This window comes from Megalops cyprinoides, chromosome 21, assembly GCF_013368585.1.
Source record: "Megalops cyprinoides isolate fMegCyp1 chromosome 21, fMegCyp1.pri, whole genome shotgun sequence".
Taxonomy (NCBI): domain Eukaryota; kingdom Metazoa; phylum Chordata; class Actinopteri; order Elopiformes; family Megalopidae; genus Megalops; species Megalops cyprinoides.
In genome coordinates this window covers 12168772-12187931 of record NC_050603.1, presented here as the reverse complement: position 1 = coordinate 12187931, position 19160 = coordinate 12168772, and the positions used below count along the sequence as shown (strand labels likewise).

At 42.6% G+C, this 19160-nt stretch overlaps 2 protein-coding genes and 1 non-coding gene across 3 annotated transcripts; 1 reads left to right on the top strand and 2 right to left on the bottom strand.

Moving 5' to 3' along the window:
- Positions 1 to 2038: 2038 nt before the first annotated feature.
- snapin (SNAP associated protein) lies at positions 2039 to 5322 on the bottom strand. The gene is made up of 4 exons (XM_036515951.1): positions 5200 to 5322; positions 4012 to 4058; positions 3696 to 3814; positions 2039 to 3284 (listed from the first exon to the last, which is right to left on the bottom strand). The coding sequence occupies exons 1-4, from the start codon at positions 5313 to 5315 to the stop codon at positions 3177 to 3179; spliced, it is 390 nt and encodes a 129-aa protein (XP_036371844.1). The 5' UTR covers positions 5316 to 5322; the 3' UTR covers positions 2039 to 3176.
- Positions 5323 to 5417: 95 nt separating this feature from the next.
- chtopa (chromatin target of PRMT1a) lies at positions 5418 to 12851 on the top strand. The gene is made up of 6 exons (XM_036515744.1): positions 5418 to 5717; positions 6405 to 6495; positions 7754 to 7904; positions 8589 to 8760; positions 10732 to 10875; positions 11169 to 12851. The coding sequence occupies exons 2-6, from the start codon at positions 6431 to 6433 to the stop codon at positions 11366 to 11368; spliced, it is 732 nt and encodes a 243-aa protein (XP_036371637.1). The 5' UTR covers positions 5418 to 5717; positions 6405 to 6430; the 3' UTR covers positions 11369 to 12851.
- Positions 12852 to 14286: 1435 nt separating this feature from the next.
- Positions 14287 to 14358, bottom strand: trnam-cau. Its single transcript has one exon. It is a non-coding gene; the product is annotated as a tRNA-Met (tRNA).
- Positions 14359 to 19160: the final 4802 nt, after the last annotated feature.

Below are 19160 nucleotides of genomic sequence, written 5' to 3'. Positions count from 1 at the left end.
AATCACTCAATGTTTAATTCAATATAATGGTGCTTGTTCTTTCTTAATTAATTCATTTATTGTTTCAACAAATAATAATTCAAGAGTAGTTAGATTGAACTGATTTCTCACTGGCATGGAAGACCCTCCATTTGTGTTTCGTGGCTTACTATTATACTACATGGGCTATGCTAGAGGGGGTAGGGTATGGGTTATGAAAACAAATGAATCAATGGCAATATTTTTGGGTGGACCCAGGAGTATTTTAGGCCGTGGCCTACCCTGGCCCAAGACTGCCAACACCCATTATTCGAAAGATCTTTGTCCTTTACTCATCCCCACCACCACCCACACCACCTCCACCTTCTGTCACAAATCTTCGATCAAAGGCTGTTTTTTTCTGTCACACACACAATAAGATTGGATGCTGTTAGATACTGCAAAGGTCTTGCAAGTCTGGGCTTGACACTTTTTGAACAACAAAAGCAAACACATTAAATACAGATCCAGTTGTCCAAGTTTAGATCTCATTCAGTTCCTGGGCAACTTTTGCATGGGGAGAAAATGAGCATTCATTAATATAGAATTAATCATTTTATGCATGAAACATTCAAGAAATGCATATTTTTATTCAGTATACATCTAAATTAACATGTGAACATTTAGAGGAGCAGAAATAAATACATTTTTGTTATGAAAATGTCAAGAGAGAAGTGTTTACTATCTCTGGAAGTAGTGTTTAAATTATTCATTGTAATGGAACATATAGCTTAAAGGTGTTTGAATCAGGCAGAGTAACGACAAATCCCAGAATACAAGTCATGGTATAACAGGTCATCACAATGTATTATTAAATTATCACATGACACTGATTTGAGTGCCAGTACTTTAGATGGAGTTAATTATCCCGTTTAACATTGGTGCTCCATATTTAACTGTGTAAATTAAAGCACTAATCTGTTCTACACCCAACAATGCGTCACATGGATGTTATCCAACATAGCAGGAAATAATTATTTTCAGGTTTTTTTTCTCCAAAAGGTTGATGGGTAAAATTAGAACTGGGAGAGGCGACAAAACCAAGCTGGGAAAATCACAAGATCTGTGTGTCAAGACAGACACCCTAATACAGATTATAGTCATTTCTTTCAACCCCTGTCATTCTCAGGCATAATGTGTTCCACCCATCTTAATTGGGCCTGCAATGTCTTCTTAATCCTTCGGCATCTGTTTATCACCTCTGTGGTTTGCTGCATCACTTCCTTTCCTGTGTCTTCTGAAGACAAGGTAGCCAGTCAACTTCCCCCCCATCTGTCTGTAAACATTTCTTTGATTCCCTCTTGCTCACCTTCCTCCTCAGGAAATATTACTATTTTGAAATCTGGACAATATATTCAGGCCAACCTGTCCAGCCTGTGGGCACTTTAGACTCTACATCCTCTTCAACATCCACAGTTGTGCAGCTTGGCTTGGCTTTTGTCTACCATGCTTCTCTAATTACCCTCTGCTGCTCAGTTCCATTTACTCACTCTTGAGTCAATTGAAAAAGTATTTACTGCTCACTTATTAATTCAGCTCCTCTTTTTAACCTCATCATATTATTCCTTCTACTCTCACGTTCATCCCTTGAGATCATTTTTCACTGGCAGATTTTAAATCTCAGTGATCTTTATCTTCCCACATTCCCCAGTGAACAAACTGTGCCAAAATACAAATTGCAACCACTTATTTCTCTTCATTGCCTCTTGGACACTGCTCTTTAAATGGAACATCTGCGTCTCTATGTAAGTTTTTGTGTTCATGATTTACTCAGTGTTTTTCTATAACTCTGTACTTCTACATTTCCTTCTTTCATGGGTTATTTTTAACCTACATGAATTTATATAATTTTCTTATTACTTGCCTTTTCATTTAGCATAGCATTGTAACATTTTAGTGGAATTTCATGAAATGTATTACTTTGGTCTACACTGCTTAATGTGCTTATTTCAATCATCTTAATGTAAGTTGCCCTGAATTAGAGCATATGCAAATGACATAAGAGAACAGAACAGTGGCACTCTCTTGCTTTATTCATGATACTACTTTTCTGCCAAACACATTTCCTACAGAACTGTCTCCCTCTTAGGCCTGGCCAGAGAAGCATCGTCTTAGTTGTCAGTTACATGAATCAGGAATGCGCCATGTTCTATACCGCAGATTCCCCAGAGCCTCCATTCTGGTTGACCCATATGTGTACCACACTATTAGGCCCTCGTTCTTGTGTACACAGCTGCAAGACCTCAATGGCTTGTCAAGATGATTGCGTCCCATTCCTCGACTACATGTCAACACGGTCGGTTTAAGGGAAAAGCAGACACATGCCGGATAAAGACAGAATCAACTGGGGCAGAATATATCACTTGATCTGTTGAAATCAAGACACTTTTTACAAAGGTTTTCTGAGAGATGCATACAGATACAAGACTTCAAATTCTTCCTATGTTACAACATGAGATATGCAGTAAATAATTATTGTTACAACCTATTTTTTGTATTTAGTACATTTTTAAAAGTTATTTTCATATTTTACAATATTTAACAGCTAAATAAAACAAAAATGTAACAGTCTTGCAAAGTCACAAAGCCCTGCCTGTTTGATGAATTATTCCCCCTTGTGGTCAAATCCCAACATTGCAGCCCTTGTGTGGAGTAGTGCAGACCAATCTAATTGCTCATAAAAACTTAACTGCTCCTGTGAATCATGTAAGAATTACTTCCTCTTACCACTACTGCGGGACTGCGAGAGCTCCCAAATGAGTTTCACTTTTTCACTGGTCATCTGTACCATTTCTTTTCTACACGTGCCAGTGCAAAGTGTTTTTTTTTATTTTTAAATATGCACAGTACAAGTGTATATCAATGACAGGGGGTGTATATAGTTAAAATGCTACTAACAGGCAGGTGGTGAATACTCCAGTATATCTGAATGAGCAGAGTTACATCCCAGAAGGTGTAGCAGCAGAGGGGTGTTGTCAGGGGTCTTATCTCAATGTCACAGCGTAAGTATACCTGTGTACATCGGGTTGTCTAATGGTGTAAGGTACAGAGCATTTCTGCAAGCAAAACCACGCTTGAGCTTTAGGAGAGCAAGGACTCCAGTCTTTCGGTTCATTGCGGTGCACGCTGTGTTACAGCGTGTCCATTCTTCGTCTGCATCACGGCTTGCTGGGCGACCGGGGGGTGAACGCTCCAGACGTTTCCAGCATGGTCTTCCTACGCGCCGTCTCCTTGGCAACATTATGGTTGAGCCGTCGCAATCGCTCCTGAGGGGTGGGGGGAGGATATCAGCTGATGCATGTTACTGAGCCGGTGTTCCGTGTTCTAGGCAGTTAACAGACCTGTCTAGTGTCACAAATGCCTTGAGAGACCTTTGATCATGTAGCAGTGGCCCTCTTATGGTTTTTGCTTTAAGTTAAAAGTCACACGACCTCTAACCACACCCATATGTTACGGAACACTTCTCAAGGATCACAGGGGTATTCAGGCTTCTGGCTTACGGGGCATGATTTGGAATGTTCAATTGTGTATGTACTTCATATGTACTCATGACACATGTCAAACTTTAACATTTGGCCAGCACTGAAGTAAATCTGAAGGACCCTCCCTTCCCACAGCAACTACATGAAAACAGCAGGTTTTCACAGAACCATCTGAACCACGTCATGACTACCAACCTGAGCATTCTGTAATATGTTGTTAACCAGCACCACCCTGCGTCTTGCATTCAGCAGCTTCTTTACGTAGGGGTCCAGATCCAGCGCCACCTTCTGGTGCTCATTGATCCTGCAGAGCTCTGATAGGGGCAATGTGAAGATGAATGAATGCAGATGGAAAATGGGATGGAAAGAGATAGCGGAGAAAGAAAGTAGCGGAGGTGAAAGACAAGAGTTAGCTTCCGTAACATCACATTTTAACTGCCGTAACCTTCATTGTCCAAAAGCTCATAACAAAGGCTCAGTTTCAGTTGCATTTAAAACACGACTATCTCACCTGTGGCCAAGTTATCAATGTGTTCTCGCAACTCCACTTGGCTTTCTCTGCAAAAACGACAAAGACAATCATGTAAACTAAGGTTACTTAAATGTTTGCCTGGTAGAACAGACGGAGGTGGTAGTATGAAATAATGTGTTTATGCTTTTTGCATATTTTAGTCTGTTCCAGAACACCAGGGCCTGTATTGTTCTGGTAGAATACACAGTATACAACATATTGTATATGCACGAGTGTATGTTAATGTGGGGAACCAGGAAACACTACAGCTCAAACATTTTTGTCTAATGTGAGGTTTTAATGTTTAAGTAAAATGGGAAGTACAAGCAATGAACTTTAGCCCTCTACGCTCTGTTCCTACAATACAATATTTACACAATCCTAAGAATTCTAAAAATTCCTACTGTAAAATGCACCCCAAAGTAAAGAAAAAGGAGGCCCAAAGAGGGTTCTGAAACATTCACAGGATGCCAAAAACAAGTGAAGAGAATTTAAAAGGGTGCTTTCTCAAGACAACAGACATACGACATATTTTTACTTATCCAGATGCAGATTGAGGATTAACGATGGTTGACAGCCATCTAAATTAACTTTGACCACTTGCTGTTAATGTAACATCATACCAAAGGTTGCCTGGCTTTCAAGTATCAGGGAGATTAGGTAGTTTTCAATTGGCCACTGGCTAAGTAAGCTAGTTATAACTAGGGGAACATATTAAATTAACACGGAATGATTCACGTGAAAACATTTAAAGATTTTGTAGTCCGATAGTCCTATTTTAGACCACTGGACCGACTACCGGTCCGACCGACTATTTGCTAAACAGGCACTGAAAACACTAATTTTAGATAACCAAAGTCAGCTAGCGGGTAGAGTAAAACGGGAGTGGTTAACTGTTTTTTTTCTTTGCCTTTAACTACTTTGGAAAACATGGACATTTTATTAAAAACGTAGCTAGCTATACAAAGCCTATTTTAAAGGGCATTACTGGTAAGGTCGCTAGCTAATCGGCTATCACTAGCTGGTTAAATAGTGAGTCGTGTGGTCCAGAGAATGGGAGTGGGTAAATCACGGGACTGAATGAAACACGGAAATGTCAAGAGCAGCACCGACCAACGACACTACTATACCAAACGTGCCCTAGCGAATTAAAACAAACCATCGCAATTTACTTCTGAACAGACCAACCTCACGGAGTGCACATGCAAGTCGAGCTGCTGCACGGCTGGTTTCAGAAGTTCCAGCAGTCCCTCCGCGATCACATCTTTCCCCGACGGGGTTTCCACAACTGCAGGCGCTGCCATCTTTGCTCTCTTCAGCAACAACTTCCAGCTGGAGATCTCGCGATGTTTGACGTAGTTAATAAACCGCTCCATTTTCCCCCGTGCAGTGTCGCTGGTCACCATTTTGTTACAGAGAGGGGGGATGAGTTGGAGCTTATGATCTGACGTTATATGTCTAGACAGTGAATAGATCGTTTACACAGCATAAAGGGATAAGTTATTCATTTGGTTTGGCCAAAGATTTTGGTAGCTAGGTCCTCAAGGAAGTTCCAGAGATCCGAAAAAGAGTTAAGAAGGGGAATTTCGTCGTTCATTTCAAGCCTCGACACCTAACTAGCTAGCACTAGTAGTTAGCTTTAGCCTGAGAGTCAAGCTAAACCATCGCCTAAGCTAACGTGACAGTCACGTCAATAGTTTTTACAAGTAAGTCCTACTTTTCACTTTAATGAGTATATAAAAAGACAGATAATGTTATAGTTAAGAAATGAATGAATGAATGTGTTGGACAGCGGCTACCTAGTTTAGCTAACGTTAACGCTAGCTAGAGAAATGGTAACCAAGCTAAGCGTTGTCATAGTACATTGGCTAATATGACGGTAGCGCTGTCGTTGAACTAAATTTGTGTTAGTTGGATCAAATTTGTGGTTGGCTTGCTAATTCCGTGACGTCAGGGTGTTAGTGTAGGTGGATTACATTGTAAAATAACATGCCAGTTTCTCAGTGTGGCTGTAATAACTAGCGAGTTAGCTAATTTGTGAACCTACGGTTGCACACGGAAAGACGCCTCAGGGCGGGAGAGGTGTGGGTAACTAGCTGGCTAGGTACCTGTTAAATGTGAACGTTACCTGTTCCTCTCTCGGTGACCGCATTGAATAGGCCTCTGACCGTGTGTTGCTGTATACTGTGGCTAGCAATACACAAAACTACGGTTGTGTATTGCTAGCCATTTTATCTTTGTTGATTTCGATGTATAATACATTACATTATTGGCATTTAGCAGACGCTCTCATCCAGAGCGACTTACATTGGGTACAATATGTTTGATAAATGTGTCTGACACCCATCTCCTCACTACAGATCTCTCTCTTTCTCTGCAATTGTTTTCATCAGGATCCTGTCCGCTCGGTGAAGGCAAAATGAGCGCCCCTTCCTCTCAAAAAGTTGTGCTGAAAAGCACCACCAAGGTGTCCCTGAATGAGCGGTGAGAGGCACGCCACGCTGACAGTAACAGGGGCGAGCATACAGTGATACTTAATACCAGGCCAAGCTTCGCCAGCCATCGCGTACACAGAGATGCGCGGTGTGGAAATATTTGAGGGGGAGAGAAGACAAGAAATGGCGGATAATCGACGTGAATGTGTGCACTGCTTGCAGAAGAACGTGGGCCATGTGGTTTGGAGAAAATGGAGTCGAGGAAGGGTGAAAAGATAAGAGAATGATACACAAGCTGTTAAGCGGTGTTAAATTTATTAAGGGCGATCATCTTTTGTGAGCAGTGCATACTTAAGCAAAGGGGAGTGGGCAAGAAGTAGGAGGTAAGGTGACTGTCTTGGAATGGGACAGTGCCTCATTAGCCGTCTCCCCAATGTGAACAGCCCACTGTTGCATAGTGCAATCAGTGGGCCTATGTGATGATGGGAGGAGAAATGCCCATTGTTGCAGAAAGGCAACAAGGGAACGTGCACACTCAGCCCCTCTCTCTCGAATCTCTCTACTCAGTGAACTAAATGTCTCAGCATTTAGCCATTTTCTGTTCTTGCTTTCCTGCTTCTCTCTTATGCTGTACCTCATTCTCAATGAACCGGGTGCCCAGTCCCAGCCCAGACGTGACCGGCGGTCTGCCCTGTCTGTCCCGCCCCACCCCTTCTTTTTCCCCTACACCTCCCTTCCAGCCTCCACTGTCACACAACAACTACAGGGTCACGGTCTAAGCTGTAAGAGGCTGGGCACACCTCTCGCCCCGGGCCTCCTCCCCTGCCTCTGCTTCAGAGCAGAAACCAGTCGGCACAGGGTGGTTGGAGGCCTGTAAGAGGCACCTTCTCACTTCACTCTCGGCCTTGATTTTTTTCCCCTTTGCTTTTTAAGTTTCTTCTGTGCTTCGTTGTTTACAAGTCTCTTGTCTGCCCCTTTGTGCTTTTCGGAGATGTTCCTACTTTCCTCAGTGGCGTGTCTTAATGTCTGTGGTCTATGTTCTTTCAACTCTGTGTCATGTCTCTGTGTTGTTTCTCTTGAAATTCACACAGCAGCCACCAAATATAGGCTCCGGGTGGTGGTTTATGCAAATTGTTGAGAGAGAGATTATTGGAAAAAAAGAAAAAAAAAACAGAAATGGGGCTTTTGGTTTCTTGCTGCTACCCAGCTGTGGGTGCATGCTTGGTGTGTTAAATTATTTGCTTTGAAACTCCCTCCCTCCCTCCTCCCTGTCCTCCTCCACCCTCCCTCATCTCTATTCCTCAAAGCTTCACTAACATGCTGAAGAACAAGCAGCCCACGCCAGTCAGCGTCAGAGCCACCATGCAGCAGCAGCACATGGCCAGTGCCCGCAACCGCCGCCTGGCCCAGCAGATGGAGAACAGGCCCTCTGTGCAGGCCGCCCTGCAGCACAAGCAGGTGAGGGAGGGGGGGGGGGGGGGGCACTGGACCGGAGCGAGGGTCCTTACAATACCGGAAACAATACAGGATCACATCACCGTGCTCTTAGCCAAACCGCAGCAGTTGTTTTTATGGGGTGTCATGGTGTTGGTCAGAGTGAGGCTGTGCTCCTAGTCAGATGCAGCTAAGTGGTGCTCCTTATGGTGCTGTGCGTTTCAGCTTTTCCTTCTCCTTAAGACCCATTTTGCCTAATAGGGTTCAGTTAGTGCTGTTAATGACCAAATCTCAGTCCTTTCCTTGTTCTTAGTTTCAGATTCATATGCCTTCAGCTGCCCCCCAGGTTGACAGTTGAAGATGCTACTGATGAAAAGTAGAGACAGAAACAGAGATGGGGGGCCATGGTTATAGGGATCTTTTGGAAGCCTTGTGTTTCAGTCAAATTAAGAGTATTTGGATTAGTAAAGGTGCAGTAATGGAGTGATAAGAAATTTGTGTCTGGATAGATCAGTTTGCACAAGTGGGTCTACGTTTGAGCCTACGTATGTGTACATCGCACCAGCACTGGATTTGCAGTGGCTAGTGCGTTCTGAAGCAGCCTGAAATACTGTGTCCTTGGAGGTGGTGTGTCTTTAGCCCACTGCCAAAAAGAACCCTGCTCTCCTAACACCCCTCTGCCTACCACATGGTCTGACCCTCCCCCAGAGCCTGAAGCAGCGTCTGGGGAAGAGCAACATTCAGGCCAGGCTGGGCAGGCCCATGGGCCCCCTGATGCGGGGGGGTCCAGGAGGCCGGGGACTGCGAGGGATGGCGCGAGGAGGACTCCGCGGCCGTGGCGGGCGAGGGGGCGCCTTCAGGGGAGCTCTGTCTCTCAGAGGTGAGTATCGGCTCCCTGGCATTGACGTACTGACTTTGGCATTTCCACTCCGGCACTTAGGTGTGATGTAATGGGCTGCTATTTCTGTCGCGGGCCTAGAAGAATGCGAGCAGAGGGGCTTGGCCACGCAAGGCACCCCCGCTGTGTTTCTGCCATTTGTCTCACAGCTTGGACCCTTCACAGCAGGGTGGATCGCCGCTGTAGAGCACAGCAGGTGTCAGTTCAGGCCAGCGTATCAATCAAAGCAGCACTCAGCCCTGTGATCGTATGTCCTCCTCTGCCTGCTGCTTCACGCAAACACCTGCTTCAGGATGTAGTGGGTGGTGACAGCGAGTCTCCGACACATCATTGCTGGGTTTCCCCTGTGCAGACACGGGGGCTGGTAGGTGATATGAGACGGGAAGCAATTGAAGGTGTGAAAGTTGAATTTCATCTGTCAACAAAGAATAGTATTGGAAGCATGAAATTGACTGCAAATTACAGAATGTTTTATAGATGTTTTACTTACACCTGAAAATGTATTGACCAATACAGAACACAATCCTAAATGTATTAGGAAGGCTGGGGGGAAAAACATGGTGATCATATTTACTGTTTATTCTTTTGAAATATCACAAGAAGAGCTAATAGCTCCAGAGAGGCAGGTAGTTAGTAAGTCCGGGAGAATCGGCAGCTTTCATGCCATGGGATGGTTTTTTTCTTGTCTCTCTACCCTTCTTCTTGTGTCTGTGACATGCACTTTGGTGTATTGTGTCATGTGGCCTCAAAATCGCTCAGGATAGGACTGTCTGGCAGAGATAAAATTGAAACCTGAGTTCGTATTCATCTAGTGTCTGAGAATTATTCCTAAGAGTCCTACTAAACTGTTTTCAGAGGAAAAAAGGCCTACCCCAGTGGAGGCAGTTGTAGTTATGAAGGAAGCTTACTTCTCATGCTCAAATGAGAATATGATGCTAGGAGATGATCTCAGTTGATTTTTAGTGAGGTGCTGCTAATGAACAGTAATGATGGCATTTTTCACAGTTTGTCTCCTATGTTGAGAAAATACACAGTAAATGCAGGCTTTGAAAACAGTAGTGTATTCATAGCACTGCTGTTTGTGAATACTAACAAACATTTCATAAGCGCAAATAAATGCCAGCAAATAAGACGGTTTCCATCCTTGGCAAATTGAAAGCAACAAAAAAAATTGAAATTATTCTGTCAATAATCACAGTAATAAAATGTTCATCAATATTATGTCATTTTATTTTTTAAATTAGGGTTAATGTTTTCTTAATTCCTGATTTCTCCTCAGGGATAATAGACTAAAAATCCCTCGTATGCCAGCGCTAGTCGGCAGCTTGCAGATGTGCAGAATTTCCACAATTCTTCATGTGGTCTTACGAACTAGTAGTGGAGCTGTGCACCTGCAAGTGGTCATGGGAATGCAGTCATCAGCCATGGGTTCTGGAGTTCTCTTTTGACCAAATAGATGACACCTTGGTGGTGTAAAATTGTTTTCAGTTAAACTTCCCAGCTGCCAAGAAACTATTTAAATTACTTAAGTAATACGGTAATCAGTGAAGCTGTTGTCACTGAAGGAGTTGCAATGTCTCTGATAAAGTCAGTGACAAATGAAATACCCTCCTTATCTGACGGATATCATTTTAAATGCTCTATTGTCAAACGTATGCAAAACACACTTGCTCTTACAAAAAAAAATTGTGAACATTGTCTTGATATATCCACCCACCACTCCTAATGCGTTAGGGCAGCTCACAAGGACTGCTAAATACCTGCCGATGTAGAAGTACTCGTGAGTCTTGATAAACAGCTTTTATGCTCTGAAAGAGTAGGATCAAATTGACGTCACTGTCAATTTTCAACCACACAGGGCCTACTTCATACTCTTGAGGATGATGAGTATGGGCCTTGGCTGTAATCCAGTTTTACCCAGCATTAATGTTTGACTCTTGTTTGTCCCTGCAGGCATGGGGCAAGTGCGTGGCCGCGGAGGCCCCGGCCGTCTGGGGCTGCGCCGTGGCATGCGGCAGCGAGGGGGTTTGGTGGGCCGCGGAGGGCCTCTGATGGGCCGTGGAGGCGGGCCCGGGCGAGGCGGACTCGGAGTCAGAGGTGAGTTCACAAACTGAGGCCCTTGCACACATCATCAGTAGGGTTCATAAACTCAGCGGAAGTGCTTGAAGTTTGCATTTAACTCTGTAACGGTGCTGATTTCCTGAAGTCTGCTTTCACAGAGTGGTTGAGTGTATACATGCTAGTTGCCTTCACATCTGCTCGTCTTCATGCAAAATGACCTTAATGGAGGCAGCGACTGAGGATTGCAGTGCACTCTCTCCTCTTGCTTAAGAGTGTGCTTGTTAGTCACTGTCCAGTGTGTGATGGTTTGAAACTGCACCTCTCCCCAGGCCGCGGAGGGATGGGTGTCCGGGGGCGTGGCGGATTCCGAGGCAGAGGACGAGGCAGGGGCCGCGGGGCGGGCCGTCCCGCAGTCACCCGGGAGCAGCTGGACAACCAGCTGGACGCCTACATGTCCAAGACCAAGGGCCACCTGGATGCCGAGCTGGACGCCTACATGGCCCAGGCCGACCCTGACAGCATGGAGTAGCCTGCCACAGGAGCATCCTGAGATTGCATACACTGACCCGACTCACTCACTTTGTATCTGAAATCAAAGGCTGACCGATTGGCGCACAGCAGGCACACGCTGACCAGTTACCTAACAGTGTGCCCACTTAAAGCCCTTGCTGTGGCCACACAGGAATATATAGACATGGCATCTCCATATCCTCCACATATCCCCATACTCATTTACTGATGCTTTAAATACCTTCTGTAGACATTGTTTGACTGGCTTGGAGATTAGCATATAATTTACCAAATTGTACAGCTGTGAACTTCAGTAAAAAAGTATTTTACAATCATCACTTCTACCAAAATTTTGAACGTGGCAGCATTGAGTACCATTACAAGTAGACACACAAACAGGTACATCGCATGTTAACTAATGGGGACAAGAATGAACAGAGCCTGAAAGTCTTGAAGGAAGATGCTGATTGGACAGAAATCAGAACCAGCAGGGCCTGCTGTAGCCTGGCAGAACTTGATTTGGAACGGAACCTCCTGGGATGGTGTTCATTGAAGCTGACCTGGAACATCATGAATTGTTGCATCAGAGCAAGTCGATTCATACATTTGTTTGCAATGAGACAAGCCCTTTCTCCCCCAGTGGACATTTTTTTTTTTAATTCTAGGGCTTTGAGACTTTGTTTTTATGTCCATGTTTTTATTTTTATGTTTTATGAACTTCACAATGTCCCAGACAAAGTGGAGGATTGGTCAGCTGCTGTTTTACTCTGTGAGAGAAATCAAAGTAATGAGTTTTAGATTCCCAGTCTACAATGTACTTTTTGGTTTACTCGCATTTGTCAATTGTCCTTCAGTTCCCAGTCCAGGGACTGATTCTGATGAGATTCATGAAGAATGTCATAACTGTTGTGTACATAATTTGAAGGAAGTGCAAGGCAAACCGTTTTGTCTCCCATAGTGTTCAGTATGTAGTGGAAATATAGCGGGGCTTTTTTGGTAGCTAAATGCTTTCATTATTTCCTGATTATCCCATAACCGTTCTCATTTTTTTACAACTCAGGACCAGGAGTGAACAGGCCATGATAAAAGTACTGTTCTTTAATGTGTCCCTACCTGTGAACTTAAAAACATGAATTGGAAAATATATATTAGGAGATACCCTGTCAAAAGTCCCATTGCTTTCATTAATTCATCCTTGATTTCTTTATGTATTTATTAAGTCTTTAAAGAAAAGTTTTGTTAGAAGCCCAAGATGGACTGGAATATATGGAAACTGTAAACAAGTCATTAAATATATGGTGTAACAGCACATACAAAAAAATGTACTCTACCAAAAATGGTTCAGACAACTTTGTTATGGTTTCATATGAGTCTTGCATTGTTTATTAAAGATGGGTATTTTAAATGGTTATCTGCTGTATTGTTGCAGTTGTATGTAAGGGCATGAGGAAAAGTCAGTTTGTTGCAGTTTTGTAAGGTTTCTGCTTTGTTGGTTGAAAGGTTGGGTGAGACTGATGTACCCTTAAGGAATATATTTTCTTCTCTCTTTTCTTCATTCTGGGTAACTGATGACTTTTTTTCCCAGATGTACATAACTGACAATGGCTGATTTACAGTTACACAGTAATTGCCACTTACAAAGTTGTACAGTACGGACGTTGGCAGTGTTTTCAGTATACAGTGTATTTAGGAAGGACAACAGAATGTGTGTTAACTGATCAGCCAGACAGACGGGGTGCGCAGGAAATGAAAAGGGCAATATAGCAGATCAACTTTACGGAGATGATTGCGGCTGTGTGTCCAGGTGAGAGAGCACAGCATGGTGTCCCAGCCACTCCGGTCTAGTTTTTGTAGTCATTCAGTGTTTCATTTGGACATTCTTGTCCACACGTGTTAATACACATTTCCAGTCTAAAATGCACAGCAGCTCCAACCCTGAAAGTAATTGACTAACAGAAGGCTGATCTGATAGTGGAATATTGGGAAGACGCTGTTGAAACTTGAGGTGTGTCACTGAAACTCTTCATACCAGCCATTGTTATTAATCATTCAACCAAAGGAGTCTTATTATTCATGATGAGACTAGTTGACTGTTTTATCCACATTCTTACCTGGTCTAGCAAGTAAAGGAAATCTATACAGAATATTAAGGTGAAATCGAAATTGTTTAATATACCACTTGATTTCTGGAAACAAAAGTACACATGGGAAATGCATGTTCGCATTTAAAGCATCGAGTTTGACGCAAATAACATCTTAATTATGACAGTCAAAAGTTTTCCTTTCATAAGTATGTTTAGAATGAACTTTAATTCAGTTACATGTATTAGAGATGTAGTTATCGGGCTACTGTGGTATCTCTTGATTGAATAGAGGAAAACTGGGTTTCTAGGTCCATACCGGATTATATCATTTCATCTGAAACTCTTATTTTGACCAGAAACACCTTATTTCCATGCTTACATACAGAATTCAACTTAATGTGATTTCATAGGCTTTCGTATTGAATTGTTGGTATATGTATTTGAATACAATGTCATTACAGTTCCTGTTGGTGTAATGGTCAGGCTTCCATATAGTGTACATTAAATTAGAAATATTGACTTTGACTTTGATATTGTGAATTTTAGTATTAACGTAGCTATGTTTCTAGCCTTTGAAAATGGATGCTTTTATAGTCAGTTAAGATAAAGGTGATCGTCATTCCAGACTAACACCAACCTGTGGAAGAGCAACAACTCTTCCTTTGCTGACCTGTAATACGGAAAAAACGGATCTTAAAATGCCTGGACGGATGTTAAAGGTGATACCTTCAGCAAAAAAAATACCGTGTAATGACAAATTAACATGAAAATGGCTTACTTTTAAATAATAGTGATTACATTTTTGTACCTGTTGAAATAAAACACGCGTTTTGTTTAAGGTGCGAAAACGTTCTAGCAGAGGATGGTTTCGATCCATCGACCTCTGGGTTATGGGCCCAGCACGCTTCCGCTGCGCCACTCTGCTGTTGTACGAGATAGAGGAATTACGCGTATTTAACAGAAATATCTCAGGTACTGTGTTCTCTTCATTCTGCCATCTAGTGGTGAGCTTTGATCATTGGCACCAGCAAATTGTTTCGCTATGCAAACCTGTTTTACACAAATACATCTCAACGGTTCCTCGTTTTGATTGGTCTGTTATTAATTGGTCCTCTATATATTTGATCTAAGTAGAGTTGATAAAATTGTCCTGCTGATTTTCTATGAAGCATCAAAAGTCTCTTACAAGGAGGTAAACGGACTTTGCCAAATATGTCAACTATCCAAATCGCACCTTGTGTGCAAATTTTAAGCATTCGATACATTCCGTTGTGAACTAACGCTCGTCAGTAACTGACTTTATCGACTCAGTTTATTAGAATGCTCTCTTCACTATAGCTCTTGCAACGGGTCCATATTTGCTTGTTGACGGTACAAGTGATATATAAGTTTGTGCGGAAAAGCATTCGCTCCATATAATGGAATCAATGCATCTTCGAGAAATTCGTGTCTAGTTTGCATTCGGTAATGTTGTGTGGGTCTTGTAAACAGAACAGTTTTCAGTTAACAGTCACCACTGAATAGAATTGGTCCATCCGGTAATTAATAACTAGCTAACCCTAAAAGCGAAGCTCTCACACAAATCCAGCTGCAATCGCCATTCGCCATACCTTCCAAGTAACCCCAGACTCACTTCCAGAGGGGGCCTGTTTCTGTCCCCAGGAAGATTCACAGAGTATTAAGCTCCCCGAAGTGTGCAATTTAAAACTGCCAAACGTAAAGTTTCATGTGTGCAATAACAATGTAAGACACAGTTATGATGTGGGAGGCGCAAAACTGAGTGTGTGCAATATGAAAAAGACTTACCCTAGCCTGTATGGAGCCAGACATTGTGGAAAAGGCTGTTAAAATATACAAATACAATGCGGGGGGATTTAGCAAATATCTTTGATTACAAATCACAATGCTTTTTTCAGACTATATTTACTGTTTACTGATTACCGTTTCCACGTCTGGGCACCACACCATTAGAATGATGAAATATAGTACAGAGAAGCGCAACAACACCGGCTCCAGATATCAAACGTTTAAGAGACTGAAGATACCTAATCTTTTTAGTCCCAGGAAAAGGAGAGTCAAAGATCTATTTGAGGATTAATAAAGTGGACGGCATGAATTAAAATGAGTTCTGTCAGCAGAACAAGAAGACATGGGTAGGAATTAGTTAAAGGTAAATTTGACATTAGGAAGTTTTTTTTTTTCACCCCGAGAGTTATAAATGAATGTAATAGCTTACCAGTAGTTGTAGGGAGAAGGAGAGACCCGTAGCGTAGCTAAGAGCTGACTTGACACAGTTCTAGATATGCTCTAGAATAGATTACAGGCAGAATGACGAGACTAGCTGGACTGAATGTCTTGTTATCATTAAATTACTTATGGTCATAGATAAAGTTGGTACACTCTCTATATATATCTGAAATAATGTCCCCCTGGTGAGAAACATGCATTAAAGGAAATTCCTTCACAGTAATGAGGTAATTTATTGAGGCAATTTAAAATAATGACAGAAATGTGGCATCTAGGTGACAATTTTGACAAAAATACTAGGAAAGCCACCTACAGTTTGTGTAGAGAGCAAAAGACCTGGCTATACCAGAGCAGCAGGTAACACCAAAAATCAGTACACATTATACAGCTAGTGTACACTTGTATGAGGGATGTCAAAAAGAAACACTGCTACCACATTGGATGCAATTAGGAAAACATAATTATATAACACAATCATTTGACAGTATGTGCTTTACAGCCTCCTATTATTTCTGGTTCACATGACTAAGATAAAACCACAGGTATGTGGCATTCATATGTGTGTGTAGGACTTGATAACATGTGAAATGATTGCTAGTTATTGATAGAAAAGTCTTTGACAAAATACTTTGTGGTTGGTTTTGTAACACAGGCAGAAGAGCACAAATGACCCAGCTCTGTCTCAGTGTTCTCCTTAATTGAAAATGTTTAATTATCTGCTGCTGTGAAAATTCTGCATACTGAGTTGCAGACAGATTGTTGTATTCTACAGAACATAGCTGCAGTAGGTGGTTAACATGGTTACCATCTGTCTGCTTAGTATTCCATCTAATTATATCACCGACTACGAGATGTCATGTTGCTACTAATTAAGAAATGTGTGATTTACACATTGAATAGTGCTTGGAAGTGCTTAGCCAAATGCAAACCCAGTGCAGGTTCCTTTAAACGCTGAAAGAATCTACAAATGTCCACAAGATGGCGCAATGCAACACCTTTTTTTTAATTCATTGGCAGTTGATGAAGAGCCTATGCACTTGGTGTATCAGCTTGGTTCCATATTTGAACTCTTCACAAATCAAGCCAATTTTCTCACAATCCCCAGTGATTTGAGTAATCTGAATTTGAATGTAAATTAAGCATTAGTGCTTTAGTGTTTCATCTGTTGAGGTCTCTGTGCCATCTATAACTGCATACATCAAGACAAACCTGGTGCCAAGTGTGAGAAGTATGACACAGACTATGGAACAATCAGGAGACAAGAGTGAATGTGTATTGTGCTCAGAAAGGTAAAAAAGTGATGGTCAAATTCTGTGTTTGAAATGTCATGGTGGGTTTGCAATATTGAGCACAGCATGAATGTTGTCAAGTTGTGACCACCAATATACCATGAAAGATCAGCTGTGGCTATTGGCCATTATTCATTCAGCTAACTCTTCATTTTACAGGACCACAAACTGAGCTGCACATGATGCTTCTTGCTCAAAGAACGGATGACAGTGCTGCCAATGTGATTCTCAATCTTTCTGGCCAAGTCGTGATCTCACAAAAGACGTGTAAGTGGTGATATCTCACTGGGCTATCCCTGCTCTGCAATGCTGACATGTCCTCTGTGCGTGTGTGGGGGACATGGTGTGCTTCACAGTTCAGATGCTCGTGTGAATCCTCACATAGAGGCTACAGGAAATCTCCTGGAGTCTGGAAGGAGATGACAGCTGTAGGTGACGGCTCATTAGGAACGCACAGTTACCCAGCTCTCATCCACGCATATCTGAAAATGCCCTTCAGATGGACTGCCTACTTTAGAGCAAACACATCGGTTCACTCCTTTTTCTTCTTTTTTGCATTTTAAGGATCTTGTTGGTTGCTGGTGTTGCTGTTGCTTGCAAATACCAGCAACTGGTACCTCCCAGACATGGGCACGCTAGCTATTTAGACATACCGGGTTAACCAGCTGGCTGCTTTTGGATGTGTCAGATGTTTACAGTCATTTGATTGACAGGAGTTTCAGATACACTGCTGTAACAGCTCTAAATCTCACCCAGAATTCCAGCACCTCATGATGTTATCTCCACCTCACAGTAAAACATTTAAATGGATTAAATTACCCCCAGGGATCACCTGCCTTTCCAGAATGAAGCATCGATCCATGAGGAACCATTGTCATCACTAATATGTGAATCGATTCTGAAAAAGGCCAAAAGACTTCTTAAAGAAGGTTCTTAAAAGGTTCTTAAAGAACTCATCGCACACAAACATTTTACATGTACAGAGCCAGAGCCCCTTTCCATTTCAACACTGTTTCCAGTAATATATGAGTGTCTTTCAAACTCCAGAAGTTGTCACACCAAAGACTGATTGACGAAAGTTGCTTGTGACGGCTCCAATTTTCGTACTGCATGTTCAAGTCAAAGTCATGCTCCAGCAAGCAATCTGGGGGGTGTACCCATGGCTTGGTCCATGAGTACTGACAGATTTCTGCTAAAGTAGGGTGAAAATTGGCAAGCGATGTAAGAGAAATCAAATTACATTGGGTGATGGTGCAGCAGGGAGAGAGTCACGCAGGGATAGCACAACACCGCTAGCTTAGTGAAATGTAGTGGGATTTTTTTTTCAGACAGCGGAGATCTCTCCCTTTCTTCACATCCAGGTTTACGTGAGGACATGTCCACCTGGAACTGGCTGATTGTGGGGCCCACTGAGAAGGATTATGGGGGGGGGGGGCATGCTGAAATTGGGAAGGAAGGGGAAAGAGGGGGGAAGAGGAGAGCATGGAGACACAGGACCAACTGACAACCCACTAAATAATGCAGCCAGGTAGGTGAGCAGCTGATTGGGTATACCAATGAGAGTTTTCATTTTTCAAATCATCCAAGGGCTCGAGAGGTTCTGTGGCTGATTGGTGTGACTTGGTGGACAAAAGCAGCCGGGTGATGAAAAACAACTCTCCGTTTTTAAATTCATTTAGTTTTTCACCATTTCAAGGTGCCTTCAGACTGTAATTTTCCTTTATCCAACATTATTTTTCAGTAATAACCAGTAAATTAGAGTGCCAGCCTGCTTTCCAGCTTTGAATGTGCACAAGTGCCATCTTTTTGTTTGATAAAACAGCCTTTGGAATATTTACATTGAACCGTGTTGTCTTGAGTGAGACTTTGGCACATTGACATATATCTGGGTGTAGGTCTTCCCCCCCTTGGTTTGTTTTGTGTCTCTGGAGTGGTGATAATTCCACCAATACATCAGATTGGACTGCCAGACACGGTCTTGGCTCAGCGTTTCTTTATTCTGGAACAGTAGGTGTAGTTTGTGTCTCCAGCTGGTCTTCTGTGCCAACAGTGACACAAACAGAATTCTGATGACAAGCCAGCTAATTTCACTTTTCCCCGTCAACTCTATCTGCTTTGTCCTAGCGGCTAACCATTTTACCAGGGTAATGTGATACAAAGGTAGATGAATTAGTGGTGCCAAGAAAGCCAT